The sequence below is a fragment of the Prosopis cineraria genome, unplaced genomic scaffold (assembly GCF_029017545.1).
Source record: "Prosopis cineraria cultivar Desert tree isolate PC_DT_omini unplaced genomic scaffold, ASM2901754v1 PC8, whole genome shotgun sequence".
Taxonomy (NCBI): domain Eukaryota; kingdom Viridiplantae; phylum Streptophyta; class Magnoliopsida; order Fabales; family Fabaceae; genus Prosopis; species Prosopis cineraria.
Genome location: NW_026555339.1, coordinates 2,647,660 through 2,667,698, shown reverse-complemented (window position 1 = coordinate 2,667,698; position 20,039 = coordinate 2,647,660). Strand labels below are relative to the sequence as shown.

General features: G+C 33.2%; 2 protein-coding genes and 1 pseudogene across 2 annotated transcripts; 2 read left to right on the top strand and 1 right to left on the bottom strand.

Moving 5' to 3' along the window:
- The first annotated feature begins 1,483 nt into the window (after positions 1-1,483).
- Positions 1,484-3,016, top strand: LOC129318322 (6,7,8-trihydroxycoumarin synthase-like; annotated as a pseudogene).
- Positions 3,017-6,978: 3,962 nt separating this feature from the next.
- LOC129318531 (cytochrome P450 71A1-like) lies at positions 6,979-9,464 on the top strand. Its single transcript, XM_054963362.1, has 2 exons — positions 6,979-7,950; positions 8,692-9,464. Exons 1-2 carry the CDS (start codon positions 7,060-7,062, stop codon positions 9,301-9,303), a joined length of 1,503 nt encoding a protein of 500 aa, XP_054819337.1. The 5' UTR covers positions 6,979-7,059; the 3' UTR covers positions 9,304-9,464.
- Positions 9,465-12,138: 2,674 nt separating this feature from the next.
- LOC129318546 (uncharacterized) lies at positions 12,139-18,778 on the bottom strand. Its single transcript, XM_054963386.1, has 16 exons — positions 18,242-18,778; positions 18,057-18,118; positions 17,888-17,955; positions 16,970-17,091; positions 16,399-16,504; positions 16,178-16,229; positions 15,577-15,694; positions 15,470-15,500; positions 15,355-15,378; positions 15,086-15,210; positions 14,013-14,094; positions 13,773-13,895; positions 13,622-13,675; positions 13,304-13,373; positions 12,883-12,916; positions 12,139-12,645 (listed from the first exon to the last, which is right to left on the bottom strand). The coding sequence occupies exons 1-16, from the start codon at positions 18,435-18,437 to the stop codon at positions 12,353-12,355; spliced, it is 1,560 nt and encodes a 519-aa protein (XP_054819361.1). The 5' UTR covers positions 18,438-18,778; the 3' UTR covers positions 12,139-12,352.
- Positions 18,779-20,039: the final 1,261 nt, after the last annotated feature.

Below are 20,039 nucleotides of genomic sequence, written 5' to 3'. Positions count from 1 at the left end.
TTAAAATTATTTATTTAAAAAATTAAATAAATAATTATTTAATTGATAGAATTAAATATTAAATTAACAACAGAGCAGAGAGGTGGCATTTTTCAGCTAAAGAAATGCCACCTATCTGCTTTTTAAATTATTAGATAACAATACATATTAATAATTAATATCAATTAAATAAATTATAATAAAATAATATTTTATCTTATAATAAAATGTTGAAAAAGGAAGAGAGGTGGCATTTTCAAGTTTAGAAATGCCACATCTTCTCAATTATTTTTGAAATATTATTATATATTTATTATAAATACTTAATAACTAAATTATAATGAAATAATTTTTTAATATGATAAAAAAATTTTAAATTAATAAGAAAGTATTGAGAATGAGATTTTTAAGCACGTGGCCTCTCTTATTTTATTTATTAAATAATATGATATATTATTTAGAATTATTTATTTGACAACTTATAATAAATAATTATTTAATCTGATAGAATAAAATAATAAATCAATAACAGGGTAGATAGGTGGTATTTCTAAGTTGAAGAAACATCATCTCTCTACTTTTAAATTATTAGATAATAATGCATATTAATAATTAATATCAATTAAATAAATTATAATAAAATAATATTTTATTTTATAATAAAATATAGAAAAAGGAAGAGAGGTGGCATTTCCAAGTTTGAAAAGGCCACCTCTCTTTAATTATTTTTTAAATATTTTTATATACTAGTTATAAATACTTAATAAGTAAATTATAATATAATAATTTTTATGATCAAATAAATTTTTAAATCAATAAGAGAGTATAGAGAATAGTATTTTGGAGCATAGCAAATGTGGCCTCTCTTATTTTATTTATTAAATGATGTAATATACTATTTAAAATTATTTTTTTAACAAATTATAATAAATAATTGTTTAATTTGATAGGATAAAATATTAAATCAATAACAAGGGAGAGAGGTGGTGTTTCCAAGTTGAAGAAACGCCTCCTCTCTACTTCCTAATTATTAAATAATAATACATATTGATATTTAATATTAATTAAATAAATTATAATAAAATAATATTTTAACTTATAATAAAATGTCGAAAAAGGAAGAAAGGTGTCATTTCTAAGTTTGAAAACGCCAACTCTCTTTATTTTTTTATTAAATAATAGATATACTAATTAAAATTACTAATTAAATAAATTATAATAAAATAATTATTTAATATCATAAAATAAAATGTTAAAATTAATAATAGAGTAGGGAGGTAGCGTTTTTAATTAGAAACGTCACCTCTCTATTTTTGATTGTAAAAGAAATATTAATTTAACAAAAAAAGAGGTGGTGTTTTGCCCTTCTTGAAACACCACATCTTATTATTTATTAAAATTGTAAGTAAAAAATAATTTATAAGCAGTGACATTTGAAATAATAAATGCCACATCTTTGTTTCGACTTTAATATTAATGATGTTTTATTTTTTATTGCTACAAAATGTATGCTATTAAATTTCATTTTTATAATGCTGAGTGCAAATCTACCACGGTCCTCCAGGTCTTCCTCACAGGCAATCTTCACCACATTCCTAGCTCTGCTCCACATCGCTTCTTATGGCATCTCTCCAAGCAATATGGCCCTCTTATGTTCCTGCGCTTTGGCGTCAAGCCCACCATTGTTGTTTCCTCTGCCAGAATAGCCAGACAAGTCATGAAAACCCACGACCTCGTATTTGCTAGCAGACCCTCCATGCCTGGTCAACGGAAATTGTCTTACAATGGCTTAGACTTGGCTTTCGCTCCCTACTGTGACTATTGGAGAGAAATGAGAAAATTGTGTCCCCTCCACTTGTTTAGCTCTCGACAAATCCGCTCCTTTCGTCCCATTCGGGAAGACGAGATTGCGCGAATGATTCGGATGTTGTCACAGTCTGCTGCTTCTCAGAGAGTAATCAACTTGAGCGAGAGGTTAATGTTTTTCACAAGCACTTTGATTTGTAGTGTTGCTTTTGGGAAATAGTACGAGGTGGAAGACGAAGAAGGATGTGAGAAAAGTAGATTTCATGGGCTGCTGAATGAAGCTGAGGCTTTGCTGGCGGAATTTTTCTTCTGAGACTACGTGCCACGGTTGGGGTGGGTTGATAGACTCAGAGGACTTCTCAGTCGACTAGATAAAACCTGCAAGGACTCGACTTGTTCTACCGACAAGTCATTGACGACCACATGAATCCAACAACACCTCGAACGGACCAACAAGACATCATTGATATCCTTCTTCAAATAATGAATTCCCATTCATCCTCGTTTGATGTCACATTTGACCACATCAAAGCTTTGCTCATGGTACATAATATTATCTCCATTTTCCATGACACACTTTTCTGTTCAATTTATTTAATTAACGTTGTCTCTCGTGTGAATGCAGGATATATTTATAGCAGGAACAGATACAAGTGCAGTGGCAGTGGTTTGGGCAATGACCTTACTGATGAAGGATCCCAGAGTGATGCAAAAGGCACAAGATGAAATCAGAAAGTTACATGTGGAAAAAGATTTTATAAATGAAGAGGACGTAGAAAGGCTTCCTTATCTGAAAGCGGTTGTGAAGGAGACACTGAGATTGTTCCCACCTTCACCCTTGGTCGTTCCACGAGAATCTATGGAAAAGTGCAACATAGAAGGGTATGAGATTCAACCCAAAACTCTGGTTTTGGTGAATGCATGGGCTATAGGGAGAGACCCAGAGGCATGGGAAGATGCAGAACAATTTCATCCAGAAAGCTTCTCCGACTGTTCAGTAGACTTCAAAGGCCAAGACTTTGAGCTGATTCCTTTTGGAGCTGGTCGCAGGATTTGTCCAGCCATTCACATGGGAGTGGCCACCGTGGAGCTTGCACTTGCTAATCTTATTCACTCTTTTGATTGGGCATTGCCTGATGGGATTGATAAGCAAGACATTGACACAGAAGCCATGCCAGGAATAGCCATGCACCAGAAAAATCATCTTTGCCTTGTCATTAAGAACCCATAACACACATCCACAATTCTGAAGCATCCTCACAGAAAACAAGCCCATCTAAATCATCATGTCCCAGGAAAAAGAAATTTTAAATTTATATATGTTTGGATATTAGTTGAAATTTGCTTTTGAAGCTTTTAAAATAAACAATATATTCTCGAATTATTACTTTGATTAAAAGTTAAAGCCATCGGTTATTTTTCAAACACATACTAGAAGATTGATTAAAAAATTATTTAAGGTCATTAGTGGCGTTGGTTTTCCACCATTCTTTAATTTGGCGTTGTAGGTCCGCCTTCAACGATTTCAAACAAGTAAAGTAGAAACGATATAATATATTATAATATTTCTTATTTTATTCAGAAGTAGATGATAATCGAAAGGAAAAATAATTAGGGGATTTTAACATTGTAAAAGCATTAGAAGCCCAAGCTCACGGAGTTTTAAACTGCTAAAATTTATGGGTTGGTCTGGCTAAAAAAAAGGCATTCATGGGCTGGTTTAAAAAACTGCTTACTTTATGTATTATGTTACCAACCACTTGATGAATATGTGTGTGTGTGTGTGTGTGTGTGTGTGTGTTTGCGGTTTTATAAGTGCTTCTTACCTTTTGGGTCATCCAAACATCTTGTTTAATTTCCTGATCTAAGTGGTGGCGATCGTTGATCGAACTGGCAATGCTCTGTTCTCTGTATTTAAAAACAGGTCCAAGAAAAGCGTAAAAAGCAATGTAAGAAATCAGCGTTTGGCTCATTGGCTGTGCTGATCCCTGGATCCTTTAGATTTTTAATTTGAACCGTTCAAACTAAAAGATTTTATTATTATATTTTTATTTTATATTTATTATAAAAAATTATAAATTTTTAATAAATTAATATTATCATCAATTTGAATAATACAAATTTAATTTGAATGATTTAATTTAATATTAATTTTTTTGATAATTTTAGTAAATTGGTTATCCAGAATTCCAAATGTATTTTGCATAGTCTGAATTTAATAATAAACTTTTATAAAAAATTTTATAAATTTGATCTAAGTGAATATAATATAAAAATAAAATAAATATTATCTTGAAACTGATACTTCAAAAAAATTAATAAAAATTGTAATTTAAAAATTTTAAATTTAGATTGTTCAGATTACATTTGACAAATCAATTTATAAAAATTTTAAAAATATTTGATATTAAATTTTAATCATTCAAATTAAATCTGCATTATCCAAATTAATAATAAAATAAATTTATTGTTATTTATAATTTTTATTTTAATAAATATAAAGTAAAATATAAAATAAAATTTAAAAATATGAATTATTCAAATTAAAATTTGGACAGTCTAAATTGCTGACACCCGAACCGCACCAAATCACGCCACACATTCGAGTGCTCGTCCAAAGTCCAAAAAGGCATCCTCTTTTAAAATTTAATTAGTTTGCGTAGTATAGAATATTTATATAGATAGCTAATCAAAAGAGAGGGGTATATTACATTTCACCTCAGACTGGATCTAGACAATTTAGATTTCAATTTTTATTTTTATTTTACATTTATATTTATCAAAAGAAAAATGTATAAAAAATATTAAATTTTTAGTAAATCTATTTATCATCAATCTTGATTGTATAGGTTTAATCTAAGTAGTCTAATTTTATATAATTATTTATAGCTTTTATGAATTAACTATTTAAATATACTCTGAATAATACAAATACAATTTAAATAATTTAATTTAATATTAAATTTTTTTATAATTTTTATAAATTGACTATATAAATATACTTTAGATACTCTAAGTTTAATATTAATTTTTATAATTTTTATCTTCACAAACATAATATTTAAAATATTTAAAAATTAATTTAAAATTAATAGTAGAAATCGTTTTAAAGTGAAATAAGTGGTTAGAATTACCTATTTAGGTAGTGAGCACGGAATGTGGATCTCATCATTGAAAGAGTCATACCTCATGCAACATAAATTTGAAAATTTAAAAGTTTTAGAATATAATATTGATGTGTGTGTACATTTGACGTTGCAGACGGTCTTGGCTTATACTCTTTCTAATTTTATTTATAAGAAAGGGAGAGAAATTTTTATTTTATTCTATTTATAAGTTATATTATTAAATTTTTATCATTAATTTTTTTTACCCTTCATTAAATATTAAAGAAAAAAGTTATGTTGTTAAAGCTGTATGTTTAACAGAAACAAAGTTAAAAATGTATTAATTTTTAGAGTTAATAAATTTTAAGGATTTCTTTAATTTAATAAAATATGTTAAAAATAATTTATAAAAAGAATGTGCGTGTGTCATACGTTTGATGTATTGCCGTGTTGGTTAAAAGAAAGGAAAAAAAAAAAAACAAGATGTATGGCCGCGCTATGATTGCAAAACATTAATTATGCGGTCCCAATTAAATCATTACATAAAACATTTTTGTATTTAAATATAAGGAAAAATTAAATCTCGTACTATTGCCTCTAGATTAGTTCAATTTTGTTTAAAATAATTCTCCTTATCCCCTGCTCGATCACAGCTAGTCATTGGTGAGGCACTTGCCACGGATTCTTGAGAATCTCATTGCCCGCAGCTATTAAGGTGTGTTTGAATTCTTGGATATAAGTAAATATAAAAAAATTAATTAATATGATTGATTTATATTATTATTGATTATATTACGTGATAGATAAAATTAATTAATAAAATTGATTTTAATAAGAATTGAAAAGTAGAATTGAAAATAAAGTAAAATTAGATTTCGTAAAAATATATCTAAATAATATTCATGCTACATGTTAAAATAATTATGTATCCAAAATTATGTTTTTAAAAAAATATCCAAACAATCATTATACATGTCAAAATTAATTATGAATTTAAAATTATAATTTTTTTTAAAAATATCCAAATACACCCATACTAAAATTAATTATAAACTCAAAATCATGATTATCTTTAAGATAGTACTGCATGCTTTTTAATTCAATTTTTCAATTGTACATTTCTAAAAATTTATTCAAAAATTATATAAATTATCTTACAAATTATTTTTTTGTTCACAACTAATTTTGACATAATAAGATATGTTTGGATATTTTTAAAAAAATCATGATTTTAAATTTATAACTAATTTTAGCATATATAATGGGTATTTAAATAATTTTAAAAATATAATTTTAAATTTATAATTAATTTTAATATATAAGATAAGTGTTGGGGTAATTTTTGTCAAAACATGACTTTTGACTTTTATACAATTAATTGATTTTAAATGCAAATCTAAACAGTCACACATGCCATGCTTCACGATATGGGCCCCATGATTCCTCTTTTATGAATTCTCTCCATTTCATCCAAATATGATAGTTTACCTTCATGGATCATAGAGTGGTGTTTTTTTTTTTTTACCTTGAACAAGTGGTTTAGAAGTTGAGATCTCAATTATTGTGTATTTAGTATTTCGTTGAAAAAGATTATCTTTTTTTTTTTTTGGTGTTTCGAGAAGGATAATCTTTAGCTTACTTCCTATTCTTGCTGAGGGGGAAAAAAAAACTACATACTCCCTTTGATCTTTCTAAACAGATTTTTTAATTTTTAATATAAAACATGTGAATAGTCGTTAATTACCATTTTCAATTTTCATTCTATTATAGATTTAATTTTATGGCATATTGTGTATTTTATCTTTTTAATAGGAATAAAGTTTGAAAAATATTTTAAATCATATTTCAGGAATTAACTGTCATTCTTTAATTTTGATAAAGTAATTAAAATCAGAGAAGAGAGTGGTTTTTTCATGCTAACTTTAAATGCTGGTTAAGTTTTTTTTTTTTTGTTTTGTTGAAATAAATGCTGATTAGTTATTAATTATTTGCAAAAAATAGTTTATGTATTTTTTATTCCTTAATTCTCTCCAAGTCCACCCTACAACGAAGAATTCAAAACTAAGACTCTCCCCCCGCTAGCATATAACGCCAAGTGATTGAAACGATTTGGCTGCATCAGAGCCAGAAACAAAACAGAAGCTCTAAAATCCACCGCCCGCCGATCATGCTATTTCTAATTGTTCTTCTCTGCGTCGTCCCTTTGATCTTCTTCTATCTTCTTCATCAACACAGAACCACGGCCTCAAGTAACACCCCTCCCGGTCCTCCAGGTCTTCCTCTCATCGGTAATCTTCACCAGCTTCCAAGCTCTGACCTGCACCTCCATCTATGGCGTCTTTCCGACCACTACGGCCCTCTCATGCAGTTGCGTCTCGGTTCCATACCAACCTTAGTTGTTTCTTCTGCAAAAACTGCGGAGCTCTTCTTCAAAACCCACGACCGCCAAATCGCCAGCCGGCCATCCTTATTCGGTCAAAGGAAATATTCTTACAACTGTTCGGACCTGGTTTTTTCACCTTACGGTGATTACTGGAGAGAACTCAGAAAGCTCTGTGTAGTTCATTTATTCAACACCAAACGCGTCCAGTCTTTTCGCGCCATCCGAGAAGACGAAGTGCTCCGAATGATGAACAAGATATCAGAGTCGGCTTCTCTTAATCAAGCTACCAACTTGAGCGAGGCGGTGATGCGTCTCACAAGCAGCATGATTTGCAGAGCTGCTTTTGGGAAGAGATATGAAGATGAAGGAAGCAAAAGGAGTCGGTTTCATGGGATGTTGAATGAAGAACAGGCCATGATCGCCGCGTTTTACTTCACAGACCATTTTCCGTTGATCGGATATTGGGTTGATAGGTTCAGGGGAATGATGCGGCGGCTCGACAAAAGCTTCAAGGAATTGGATGATTTCTACCAGAAGATAATCGATGATCACATCCATTCAAAAGCCCGTAAATCCGATCAAGAAGAAGACTTCATCGATGTCTGCCTTGGATTGATGAAGGAGACCTCTTTTTCATTCGATCTCTCCTCGACTCGCATCAAAGCCTTACTCATGGTTATTGCTCTTATCTTTTTGAGAAAATACAATTTTTACCCCTGAAATTTTCCTCAATTATAAATTTAATTTCTTAATTTTAACTCGTAACAATTTAATGCCTTCTTTTTTTAACTCATGTAATAACTAAACTCAGTTTTTATAATTTTTTATTCGATACACTTCAACTTTCATAATTCCTTAACTCAATAAAGATGAGTTATAGACTAAATATATAATTGAGAAAAAAATTAAAGACTAAAAATTATATTATTCTTATTTTTTACCTTTTCTAGCCTTAAAATTGTAAGTAAAAGTTTTACGTAGAAATTAGAATAGCTATCATATAGGCAGTAAAATATGAACTAGCGCCCATTAGATCAAGGCTTGCAATAAAATCCTCCCTTTGTTTTTATTGTAGAATGTTTTCCAGAAAAAAAATTGTTTTTTTAATATAAATCATACAGAGAATTATTAATCAATATTTTCAATTTTTATTATTAAAAATTATTAAAATAAGAATTTAATTTTAATTGAATGTTTCTATAAAGCTTCTTCAATATTATGTTTCTCTCTGATGGATAGAGATAAGACTAAAATTTTTTTTGATGGTAAGAGATATTTAATGTGTTATTAATTCTTGAAATTGTGGAGAGTGCCTAACAAGAGTACGAGGAATGCCAGTTCAATGGAACTTATTTTGGGACTAAACAACAAAGCATGACAGCGTCGTAAAATAATAAAATATAATGGGCGGTGCAGGATATATTCATAGCAGGAACTGACACGGGTGCGGCAGCGCTTGTTTGGGCGATGACGGCTCTGATAAAAAATCCAAGAGTGATGAAGAAAGTCAAAGAAGAAATCAGAAGCTTAAACCCTGGGAAAAGCTTCATCGACGAAGATGACCTTCAAAAGCTTAATTATCTGGAGGCGGTGGTGAAGGAGACCCTGAGACTGTACCCCCCGGCACCATTAATGGTTCCGAGAGAAGCAACAGAGAGATGCGAGATTGGAGGATATGACATAGAAGATAAGAGTGTGATATATTTCAACGTGTGGGCTATAGGGAGGGACCCAGAGGCATGGGACAAGCCAGAAGAGTTCAATCCAGAGAGATTTGAATCGAGTTCTGCAGATTTCAGCAAGGGACAAGACTTTGGGTGGATTCCATTCGGAGGAGGAAGGAGAATCTGCCCAGGAATTCAGATGGGTGTAGTCACAGTGGAATTAGCACTTGCCAATTTACTCAACTCTTTCGATTGGGAACTTCCCAGAGGGATGAAAATGGACGACATAGACACTGATGTTCTTCCTGGAATCACCATGCACAAAAAGAATGCTCTTTGCCTCATGCCCGTGAAACTAATTTAGGATCTTTCTCATCATACAATAATCCCACCAACTACAGAGCAATGGGCATAGTTTAGTGCTGTTATTATGTTTTTCTTTTTAAATTTAGGGTTCATGCGCTGTATTGGGTGCGTGCTTCTGGTATAGTATGATAATGAAATATGCATTGAAAGCGTACTCAATCATCCTTGCTCTAATCGAATTTTGAAACCTCTGCGCATTTGTGCGGTGAGTAAATAATGATAACATGTAAAAAGAGAAAGTATAATAAGACAAACATCAATGACGCTAGTTCGCACAAAAAGTAACTACGTGGCGCGTTCGGCAAATAATTAATCACGCAAGAGGGAGTTCTTTTATTTTCTTTTCCTTTTTTTAAAATACAACATAGGTTCTTGTATTTTTTTTAGTCTTTATAATTTTATTTTATTATTTCTAAATTTTTTTAGTACAATACGTTAATCTATATAATTTTAAAAATGTACATAAGGATCATTAGCGGGCATTGATGGAGTTAATTTTGCCAATATATACTTAACCCTGTTGATGTCCCTGTTAATGTGTACTTAATATTATTTTCGTCTCCTACATTCTATTTAATCCAAATAAACAAGGAAACTTTTTTTGCCTCCTTAGTTTTTATTTTCAAAAGAAAATGATATTTAAAGCCCTCTCAAGATAATTTATCACAATAAAAGTCGATATTGTCTTATAAAAACAAATATATATTATTGTTAGAAGATGAATCTTAACTTGTTAAATTTTTAAGAAAATTAACTTTGTTCCTGTTAATTCATGGTTGCTATGTATATTTTTACAATTATAACTTTATAAGGACTAATATTACAAATAGATTAAACTGAAGGCACTGAAAATAATGAAATAACATTATATGGATTAAAATTAAAACATAATCAAAATACTGGGACTAACTATTACATTTTTCTTTTTTTTTTTTCATTTGTAATGGGAGCAAGACGAAGTTCACTGACGAAGCTAAATTGAAAAAAAATGGTGAGACAATTTTTTTAGACAATGAGTTTCGTATAACTATCTAAAATATAATTATGCCAGATTGCCAGATGGTATTAGTAAAAGTCAAACTGATACTAACGAAGACAAATAAAGGAAGAAGAGTAGAAGACGAACAGCTATGATGAATGTGCAAGTTGTCTCTCTCTCTCTCTCTCTCTCGCGTTTAATTTTCCAGTCATGAATATCCTTTAGAATTAGAATAGTTAGATATGGGATTGCCGTGACTCGTGATGATGTATTTTGTAATCGTAAAAAAACGAATGGTGATATTCGTCTCATAAACAGTGCTTCCTTTTTATTGATATTTTATACTGATATTGATTGATACGTTGAATGTTGATATTGATTACACCATTTTACTGTTTCTCGTTTGCGGGGCATTTTTTTTTTTTTATGGGGACAATTACCAATATAAAATACTAAACGATCCACCTACCCCCATTTACGTTCCTTTCTTGTACGAATTAAAGTCGCACACCCACCTCTATGCCTTCTCTTGAGCTTGAACCGTCATCTTCCTTGTCATGGGAAGAGAGTTGGTGCGAACCAAATGGTTCTTGGCGTTTGCAGAGCAATCGTTATACTGACAAGTGAATTTGAGGGTTTGCAAAAAACGAAAAAATGCTATCGTAATTTGAAGGCTTCAACTGTCACAATAACTTGACAATGTAACGTGTATTGAATTTATTTTCATTCTACACTTGCTCTGCCTGCTGCCTGCTACTACTGACGATGATGGTGTATTGGTCATTATATTGAATCATTTTAAACTGAAAACTAATCAGCAAAACCTCTACAATTATACTGCTGAATTTCAAATTTCCTTTATGACTCGCATCCTAATGTTGAGTGACTTGTTGGTTTGAATTATATTTATGTAGGACTTCATTCCCCAAGTTGACTTACATTGATTTTAAAGCAATGAATTTTCTATGTAGTAGCTTTTTTCTTAAATACAACACTTGGTGAAACTAAGACTTGATCATTCCAAACGGTAGTCGTTGAAAGTATATTGTTTAAAAAAATTAAAGTAGTTGCCAGGTATCATATCTCTATTGATGTATTTCACAAGGAATGACTTGATACGTAATTTTATGTTCGGTGAATTTGGACGTTTGCAAGAAAGAAACATACCTTAACTCCAGTATTTGTAGGCCGAAGATTAAGAAACACTTCAAATGTCTTTACTGGAAAAAGAAGAACAGAAACACTTCAGACGTTGCCGCCTTTTGACATTGCAAACCAATTAAAGTTTCTCAGGTAATAACGGGATAGATTTCGCATGTGGGGCACTCAACAACGACAAGAAGCCCAGTTCCATCCACCGTTTGGTTGAAGGGGTGTTCCTCAGGGAATTTTAATACGTTTGCATATTTACCATATCTAGTAACATCGTACGTGTTTCATGAAAAACGACTTCGCAAAATACAAAGGGTGGCAAAGATGAAAAATACACAAACCGAAACTCGTTGAAGATCGCCCCTCGACACTTGATATGTCGAGTTACTCATGTTAACGCATCTTCATATTAGATACTACCGTGTCCAATCAAAAAACAGGCCCTAGCATAACAAACAAAATGAAAAACTTTATTGATAATGCAATGTTGATGAGAATAATTAAGAGGCCTGTTATCGAGAAATTAAAACTAAATAAGAATCTCAACATGACCTAGCACGAAAGGGTTTTCTTGCGTATCACTTGTCTCAAAACTTGGAGCTTGCTGGTCAAAGTGTCTGCTTTTCCTTGTCAACTCACTACCGTCGCCAGTTAGAATCAACAGTCACTCAGAAACAACAAAAAGAGTGGCGGATAATGAGGTAAACAAAAAGACATTTTCCTTCACTTAAAAAGTAAAACCCAGCCTCTGGGATATCCAAATCCAACTACTAGTTTCCTAAAAAATTTACAATAAAAACTCGGCCGAATAAAAATTTCAATAAATATAACAGGTAGGCAAATTCCCCAGCCAACAAATAACATAAACAATTCTCTTGGAGAGCAAAACTTTTAAATTTGACCACAAAACCTAAAGTCAAGACTTACGGGGTCTTCCTCTCTTACCCGTTTTCACCGAAGACCGATTTCGCCCAGGGCCAGAACCTTTAGCTTTACCTTTCGCTTTGCCAGAATTATTTCCACCGCGTTTCCTTTTCCCCTTGGCCATGCCATTTACTTGCTCCTCACCATCACTTGCTTCCTCATCCTCTTCCTCCTCTGATTCAGATGATTCTTTTGTTTTCTTCTTCTTGGAGTTGTCACCACTTTTTGCACCCTTTTTTGTACTCTGCTTAGGCACTGGAGTTTTCTTTACAGGTTCCTCATTTACTATAGCAAGAGCACATTCAAATAAGTAAACAGTGTAAGCTTCAAATAGCTGTCACACTTAAACCCTTCTAAACACCCAACTCAAGACAGATTAAGAAATTCTCAGGCGTAAGGAACACCACACTACGGAATACCGTGTATCAAGTTGAAACTGTCCCCCATCCACCCAAAAAAAAAAAAAAAATCATTTCCCGATGATTCACTTTTCCTAATAAATGAGTTTTGATTATGGCATACCTTCACCAGAAGCTTTCCCATCGTATATATCAAGCTGCAAAGAAACAGGACGTTAGCCACAGTACATAGTATGTGTGTCTGTGCGTGTAACATAAAAACTCTAATACGTTCCCCTATCCATATGCCTGGAACAATGTGATTTACTCCTCAAACTCCGTGCAATACACAGGGCCCACACACTAATTGCAAATAAAATACAAGTTCAGGAACAGCTACCAAAATAAAATTAGTTACGTACGAACAGGACAACCAATGTAAAGCACTTGACAACAAGAGAAAGAAGATGGAGAGCGAGGAAGAAGAAAAACAATAATATCCAAGTTGCAACTAGGAAATATCCTACTTGTTTAAACTCGTGTAACTCATGGTCCCAATACTTGGCCGAGATTTTTTTGAAATATGCAATCAGGCTAAGATTTACCTGGTCAAGTCGTTCACCAACATTTGTTCCATCGACAATGACCATGGAGTGACCCATACCACAAGCAACACTGTTTCAAATAAAAATTTATACACCATAATCATATCTTAAAGCTCCTACCATACAAAACTACCCAAAAGGCATCTAACAAGTAATTTCCTACAGACATCCTCAACATTTTGGCTTCCAGAGACAAAGAATAAGAGTGAAGATTGAAGTTTAGCTGTTACTCTCAAAGTGAGACGTATATGGACAACCATAAGACTAAAGTAAGGCAGATAAAAACGAAGGAAGAATTAAAAGACACATGACACCTACCCCATAACATGCATGCCCTCAAGAATATCCACCTTTTTGGGTACTGCTGAAGACCTGAACATAGGAAAAGCCAATTGAGAAAATAAAAAAGAAAAAAAAAAGAAAAAAGAAACAAAACACTAACAACTCATTGAGGAAATCAAACACATACTTCTGCGCATTAGGTCCATATCCCAGTTCTCCATGTTGAGCATGGCCCCAACTTATACATGAAGAATCAGCCCCAACAAAGTGGTGCATATTGCCTGAATCCATGCATCGTAAGTTCCAGCCACTACCAAACAAAGACCAAAAAAGTTACCTGATTTTTTGACCAAATGCAGAAAAATATACAAGACGGAAGATTAATAAAAGGAAAGAAATTTGTAAATATCATGGTACATGGCCCAACCTTAAGTCCATCAGAGGCTTAGGATACATCCAATCATCTCCTGTATTCTTTATTTTGCCCCACATATATAATTGCCCTCCACCTGGAAAGTGAATAAACTCAGTTGTGGCACTAAAGCCAGAAACTATTTTGCAGAAAACAACTCCCAAGTAATAACATTAAATATGCACTGTTCAATTCACAGGTGGAGAAGTAACAGATTGATCCTATAATGTACCCACAAATAACAGATCAAAAATACGCTCCAACAACAGCATGCTAACACGCCTGAATATGGAAAAGGTCAGCCTTACCCTCTAAAGTCAACAAATTTTATGATTCTGCACCAACTCAATTTAAAACAATATTTTGCATAGGACAAGTGGAGCTGACTGCCAACAGACAACATTGATATTGCAGCTTGAGAAAGTTATAACGAAGCTCTAAATTGCTGTGAAGTAATAAAAATGAGCATCATCAATATGATAGACTTGTATGAACTATGGAATAGCACTACTCAATAACAAGTCTTAAAACTGATTCAAAAATGACCAAAAAAAAATCATACCATGAAAATGCATGGCAATCAGGTAAAATTACTATAAGTAATCCCTAGTTGGCTTATTAAGGCTAGTAAAATGTTTAAGCCAATCAAAATTTGGATGAGACGTGAAACTTGCTGATTTCCCCACAAAAAGCTAACCACTTGGGCATGAATGCTCAATACGATAACCCATTCAACCTAGAAGTTTAAACTACTAGGATAAGACCCAAGGTTAAATTTATTAGCAAAATTCACATGTTATGGGACTACATTACTCTCAATCTACTAGTACAGACACAAATATGACAAAGGAGGGAGGGAGTGGCACTTTGAAATTCCAATTTCACACATGAAATACACAAATGCACTTGGCACTCAGCAAACAATTCGTCACAGTAAAAGTAAGCCAGCTGCATAACACTTAAATAAGTTATCAACAATAAAATGTCATCAATATCAGTTTATAACAGATGCTTTCCCAAAAAGGATGGCAAAATGAAAGATTTTCATATTAACACAGGGGAACCAGGAAATTTGATACAAAGCCTACCTGCAGTGCATGCAGAGTTAACAGAACCAGCCGAAATCACTGCATCAGGAGGCAGAACATTTCTATCTCGAAAAGCATCCACACGACGTGGGACCCACTCATCCTTCTGCTCCCTATGCCCTAGCCTACAGAATTTTGAACTTATAGCGAGCAAATAAACAGTAGACATGTACAAAATATGAAACCAAATTTAACTAAAATTTCTTGGATACTCCAGTCTTTGAGAATCCATGAAATATTGACAGCCTACTAAAGAACCAAGCACTGACCTTCCATAACCACCAAAACCCCACCTACAAAAAATAACAAGAATTCAACAATTAAAACAAATCCCACATAGAACCAGGAGTAGGAAATTATATGAAAAACTAGAGGATTACTCACGTGTAAACGAAGCCATTCTTATCCACCGCCACTACCCAAAAAACAAATATTAATAAGACATTGTAATTAATGGCGTAAATGAAGTGGAAAGAGCACAAAGTAGCAACCTGTGTGATTTGTCCCACATGCCACTTTGACAACTGTTTCACCAGATAGCTTAGCAATTGCCCGTGGACGTGGTTGGGCTTCATAAACCAACCTCACAGAACTGTCTTTGGAATTATACTGCAAGCACAAGCAACATAACGCTAAGCTTTTCTATTCTTTGTTGTATCAAGCAGCATGAATGCAAGTGTATGTCAGCATATGCATAAGGAACAAAGGAAACAAAAAAATTGCAAGCAAAGCAAGTTAAGAGTTGACGTGATGTCACCAAAGAAGAGATGCCAATACCCAAAACTACAAACTATGATAAACATAGGCCCATCACACAATAAGCAAAGAAACGAGAATATGAAAATATTATAAATCAACACAATCACCACATAGATAATGTCCAATCCTAACAACCATGGCCATCTCAATAGTAAACAATGACCCCAGACAAAAGGCATCTTTGCATGAAGATGATCATAATGTAACCAATCAAATACAGTACTAAATACACGTAAGATGGGATAGAATAAATAAATTCAGAGAAGATTTCAAGACAGGGCATTCACAAATATTGGGTTAACAGAAATGATTTAGTGTCTTCTTTAAGCATACCTCATTGTCCGTTCCATGTCCTAGCTGCCCATACTGTGGTAGCCCTGCAGTACTGGACAAGAGAAGGGGAGAAATCAAAGAATTGATGGTGATAAACTAGTGAGTGTCAAGCTAGAGAAAAGTAATAATGTAAGTTGGCAGATAACAACAACAACAAGCAGCCTTATCTCACTAAGAAGTAGAAGATGAATTAAAAAAATACTTTCATCCACAAACCATACAGTATAGAAGCTCCTTCAACAGAAGATAGCCACACAGTGAAGTCACCGCCACAAGTAGCAAAATTGACTTCTGACACAAGACAGCGAACAGGAGATAATTCAATTTCTGCATAACAAAAAAAAAAAGTGTGATTCCGATGTGTGACCCTTAATATTCATAAACAAAATACAAGTCTGAGCAGTGCACTACTATCTTTTTTTACTTTAATAGAAGGAAAATAGGCAACCAACGTGAGAAGTGATTTAATGTTCTGCAGCCAACGGCGTCTAACTTTATGCAGCTTAATCAAAATGAGAGCGAATTAAACAAGATAATACCAAACCAATAATCCAATGACCATGACAAAAAATGAAAACGAAAGAAAAGAAAGTTACAAGTTCAAACTACCCAAAAAAAAAAAAACCAAGTTGAAATAAGCAGGAAGATGCATGCGATGATAAAGGAAGATCGTGATTATACTATTCTACATGCCTTGTAACAAGCATAATATAAACTAAGAAAGGCATGAATTACATTAATCATTCAAGCAAACATAGAATTAATTGACACAATCTTCACAGATGAACAAACCATTTTTCACAGAGCCTGAACCTAGCTGTCCATGCTTATTCCAACCAAAGGCAAGGGAATGTCCATCCTCTGTAACCACCACTGTGTGGTTCCTCCCTGCTCCGGCTTTGACTATTTTATATCTTCCACCCAAACACCATAAAAGATTAGTGCTAGAAAAATTAATGACAGTCTTACAAATAAAACTGACAATGGATAAGACAAACACCAATCTTGGTATCTGATATAGATTAGCTGAGAAAAATTTATAATATGACAAAACCTTTGTTCAGTGACGACATCAGAAATCACATCACTTTCAGTCTCAACATGATCACTCGCACCCCGTAGAAAAATACACACCCATATCCACACATGATCTATTAAATAATTTCACTAGCAAAAAATTTCACCCTCCATTTGTTTTCTTGTTACTTTGTGTTTTTTTAAAGTTTACCCAATTTGCATCTGGGTACCTTGAAAGAAAATTATTGATACTTTTGTACCATGAACACATCAATTTACAAGGGACCTACTGGGATTCATAAACATGTTATACTATATTAATGATTATCCTTTTAAAATAGATAGAAAACTGTCAAAAATTTCCTTAGAGGTAGTCAAATGTTATTCTCCCAATGCTTTTTTAGCTCCATTTATATATTAAATACTTAGACAACTCTTCACTAACCACACGGTATATCCATCAAAGAAGTTCAACCATCAACAGTCCTAGGAGCCATTTGACCTCCTTACGGAAAAGATAAATGAAAAAATGAGCAAGACGCGCACTATCTTCACTATCATATACACTGAAAATATGAAAACACAACATGAGGAAACATTCAACAAGAGGGGGGGCATATTTGTAGTTAGAGACAACAGATAAGAAATGAGGACCACGTGCAAACAACTGCGGCAACATAATCTTCAACTCACTTCGAAAGTTCAGATACCACAGTTGGCCTATCACGCTGAATGGTATCTCCATGACCCAGTTGCCCCTTCTGTGCACCAAAATTCACGAGTTAGTAAGACAGCACATGCGATGGAAAAAAGTAGATAAATGATTAACTTCGTGTCATATATCTATGATATATTTTCATGCCTCATTGCGTCCCCATGTATAGCAGCGCCCTTCAACATCTAATGCCACACAATGACAAGACGCTACATTGACAATATGACAGATGGAAAATGAGCATAGTATTAGAAACGAACTGACATAATCTTGTAGAGACAAAATAGTGAAAATATCCGCATGTCCTCTGTCTAATAAAAACTGAAACTCACCGCACCCAGATGCAACGAATCGAATATCGACCCCAACGAGGGGCCGAAGTCGAGTTGGAGAGACCAAGTTGCCGTCAGCTGGACCTTTACGACGACCAATAATATCCCAACAAGTACCCCCGCAGAACAAGAGCTCTCCTCTTCTCACCACCTCCTTCTCTTCTTCGACATGCTTCTCCGCTTCGACTGCAGACATTTCCCCCAACTCCGGCAAGACGAGCAACGGTCAAAAAAAAAATTAAAAAAACAGATAAATATCGAAATGACAGATCGAACGGCTGCTATTCAAAATCGAAGTAGCGAACTGCTGTAACTTAGCGGGAAATGGCGGGAAATGGGAAATAGGTAAAGATCAGGGAAGGGGGGAGGAAGAACAAGGGTCCAGCACTGAGCGAAGGAAATGGGAGATGGAAACCCTAATTGAATTTTGGAAGTACAAAAGGGGTTAAAGAGCAGAAATTTGAGTTTGGGTTTTCGAGGGTGCGAACTTTTTGATTATTTAATGTAAATAGAAACAAATTGTGGAGAAAAAAAAAAGATAAAAATTATAAAAAGGATAGACAGAGAGAGACGGGAGAAAAGGAGAGCGGGCAGGAGCCAGCGGGCGAAGTTAAGTTCACTTAAATTTTAGTTTTTTGTTCCTCTTTCTTTAACCAACAAATTTACATTTTCCCCATTGCAAGCATGTTGTGTCGTTGTCAACAGATTTTCTTCCCCTGTTATCAGCTTATTTTGGAGCTAATAATAGCGCGCCAACCTTTCGTTATTTATTGGCAAAAGCTTCTTTAAAGGGGAAATTTATATTAAAATTTAAATATACAATATTTCAAGATTTAAATCGATAATATATGCATTGGCAAAAAAAAAAATTTGATAATTTTTTCCGTGCAAAAAAAAAGGACGGCATAATATTTTACCTCAGAAAATTACATAATACCAGGCTAGTGATTAAAGCCTTGAAAGCTAACGTTACGATAAAAATAGCAGGCTAAACTATGAGTACATCTGTTTTGGTCAAAAAAAAAAAAAAAACTATGAGCACATCTTTCACACAATAAAAAGATTATAGGCAATTAGTGCGAAAAACGTTGCTGCGATTATTTTACGTTCCCTTCTTTGAAGACTATAGTCTCATCTTCTCAATGAAAAAGATTTGGAGGGGATGGAATTACAACTTTTGCATCCCATTCTGTGTTCATTGGCAGGGCAATAAAGCCGTCTTTTATTTGAATGTCATGCATAATTTATAATCACCGAAGATCCTTTTTTTTTAGTACATGATATTAATATAAATATAAATATAAATGCAAAAAAAGATTGAAAGTATAGTGATGGAAATAAAAAAAAATCTCAGATAAATTTTAAAAAAATGACGGAAGTTTCTTGTTTTAGAAAAGGTTGTTGCTAGTTGAATCTTCAAGCCAAAAATACTAGTTAATATTAATGGCCCATATATATAAATTGAGTCGGGAAAGATGCCCTTGTGGCCTTAGATTATATTGCCATTGGCGGCTTGATCCCAAAATCCCATCGACAAGTGCTGTATAATGCGTGACATCTCTTCCTTAAATCCTAGACGGCACATGTTGCTTCGTCCATCAATCTCCTTTGTGAGCTGCCTCAATCTCATCTTTATTTGTAGTCCTCCTTGTCTTCTATGTTCTCATGATGCGTGCAATCATCTGTTTTTACTGTGTTTCGAGCGTTTTCTGTAGGGAGATTATTGGGCCAAATGACGAATTTTTCAATCTGTGGATAGCTCAAACTTTTATTTAAGTGCGATGAATTTTTCATTGAA

Coding starts and splice junctions, on each gene's coding strand:
- LOC129318531 (XM_054963362.1), top strand. CDS start 7,060: ATGCTATTTCTAATTGTTCTTCTCTGCGTCGTCCCTTTGATCTTCTTC. Junction 7,951..8,691: donor GCATCAAAGCCTTACTCATG/GTTATTGCTCTT, acceptor TGGGCGGTGCAG/GATATATTCATAGCAGGAAC.
- LOC129318546 (XM_054963386.1), bottom strand. CDS start 18,437: ATGTCTGCAGTCGAAGCGGAGAAGCATGTCGAAGAAGAGAAGGAGGTG. Junction 15,501..15,576: donor ATGTGGGACAAATCACACAG/GTTGCTACTTTG, acceptor TTTTTTGGGTAG/TGGCGGTGGATAAGAATGGC. Junction 12,646..12,882: donor TGGGAAAGCTTCTGGTGAAG/GTATGCCATAAT, acceptor CTCTTGCTATAG/TAAATGAGGAACCTGTAAAG.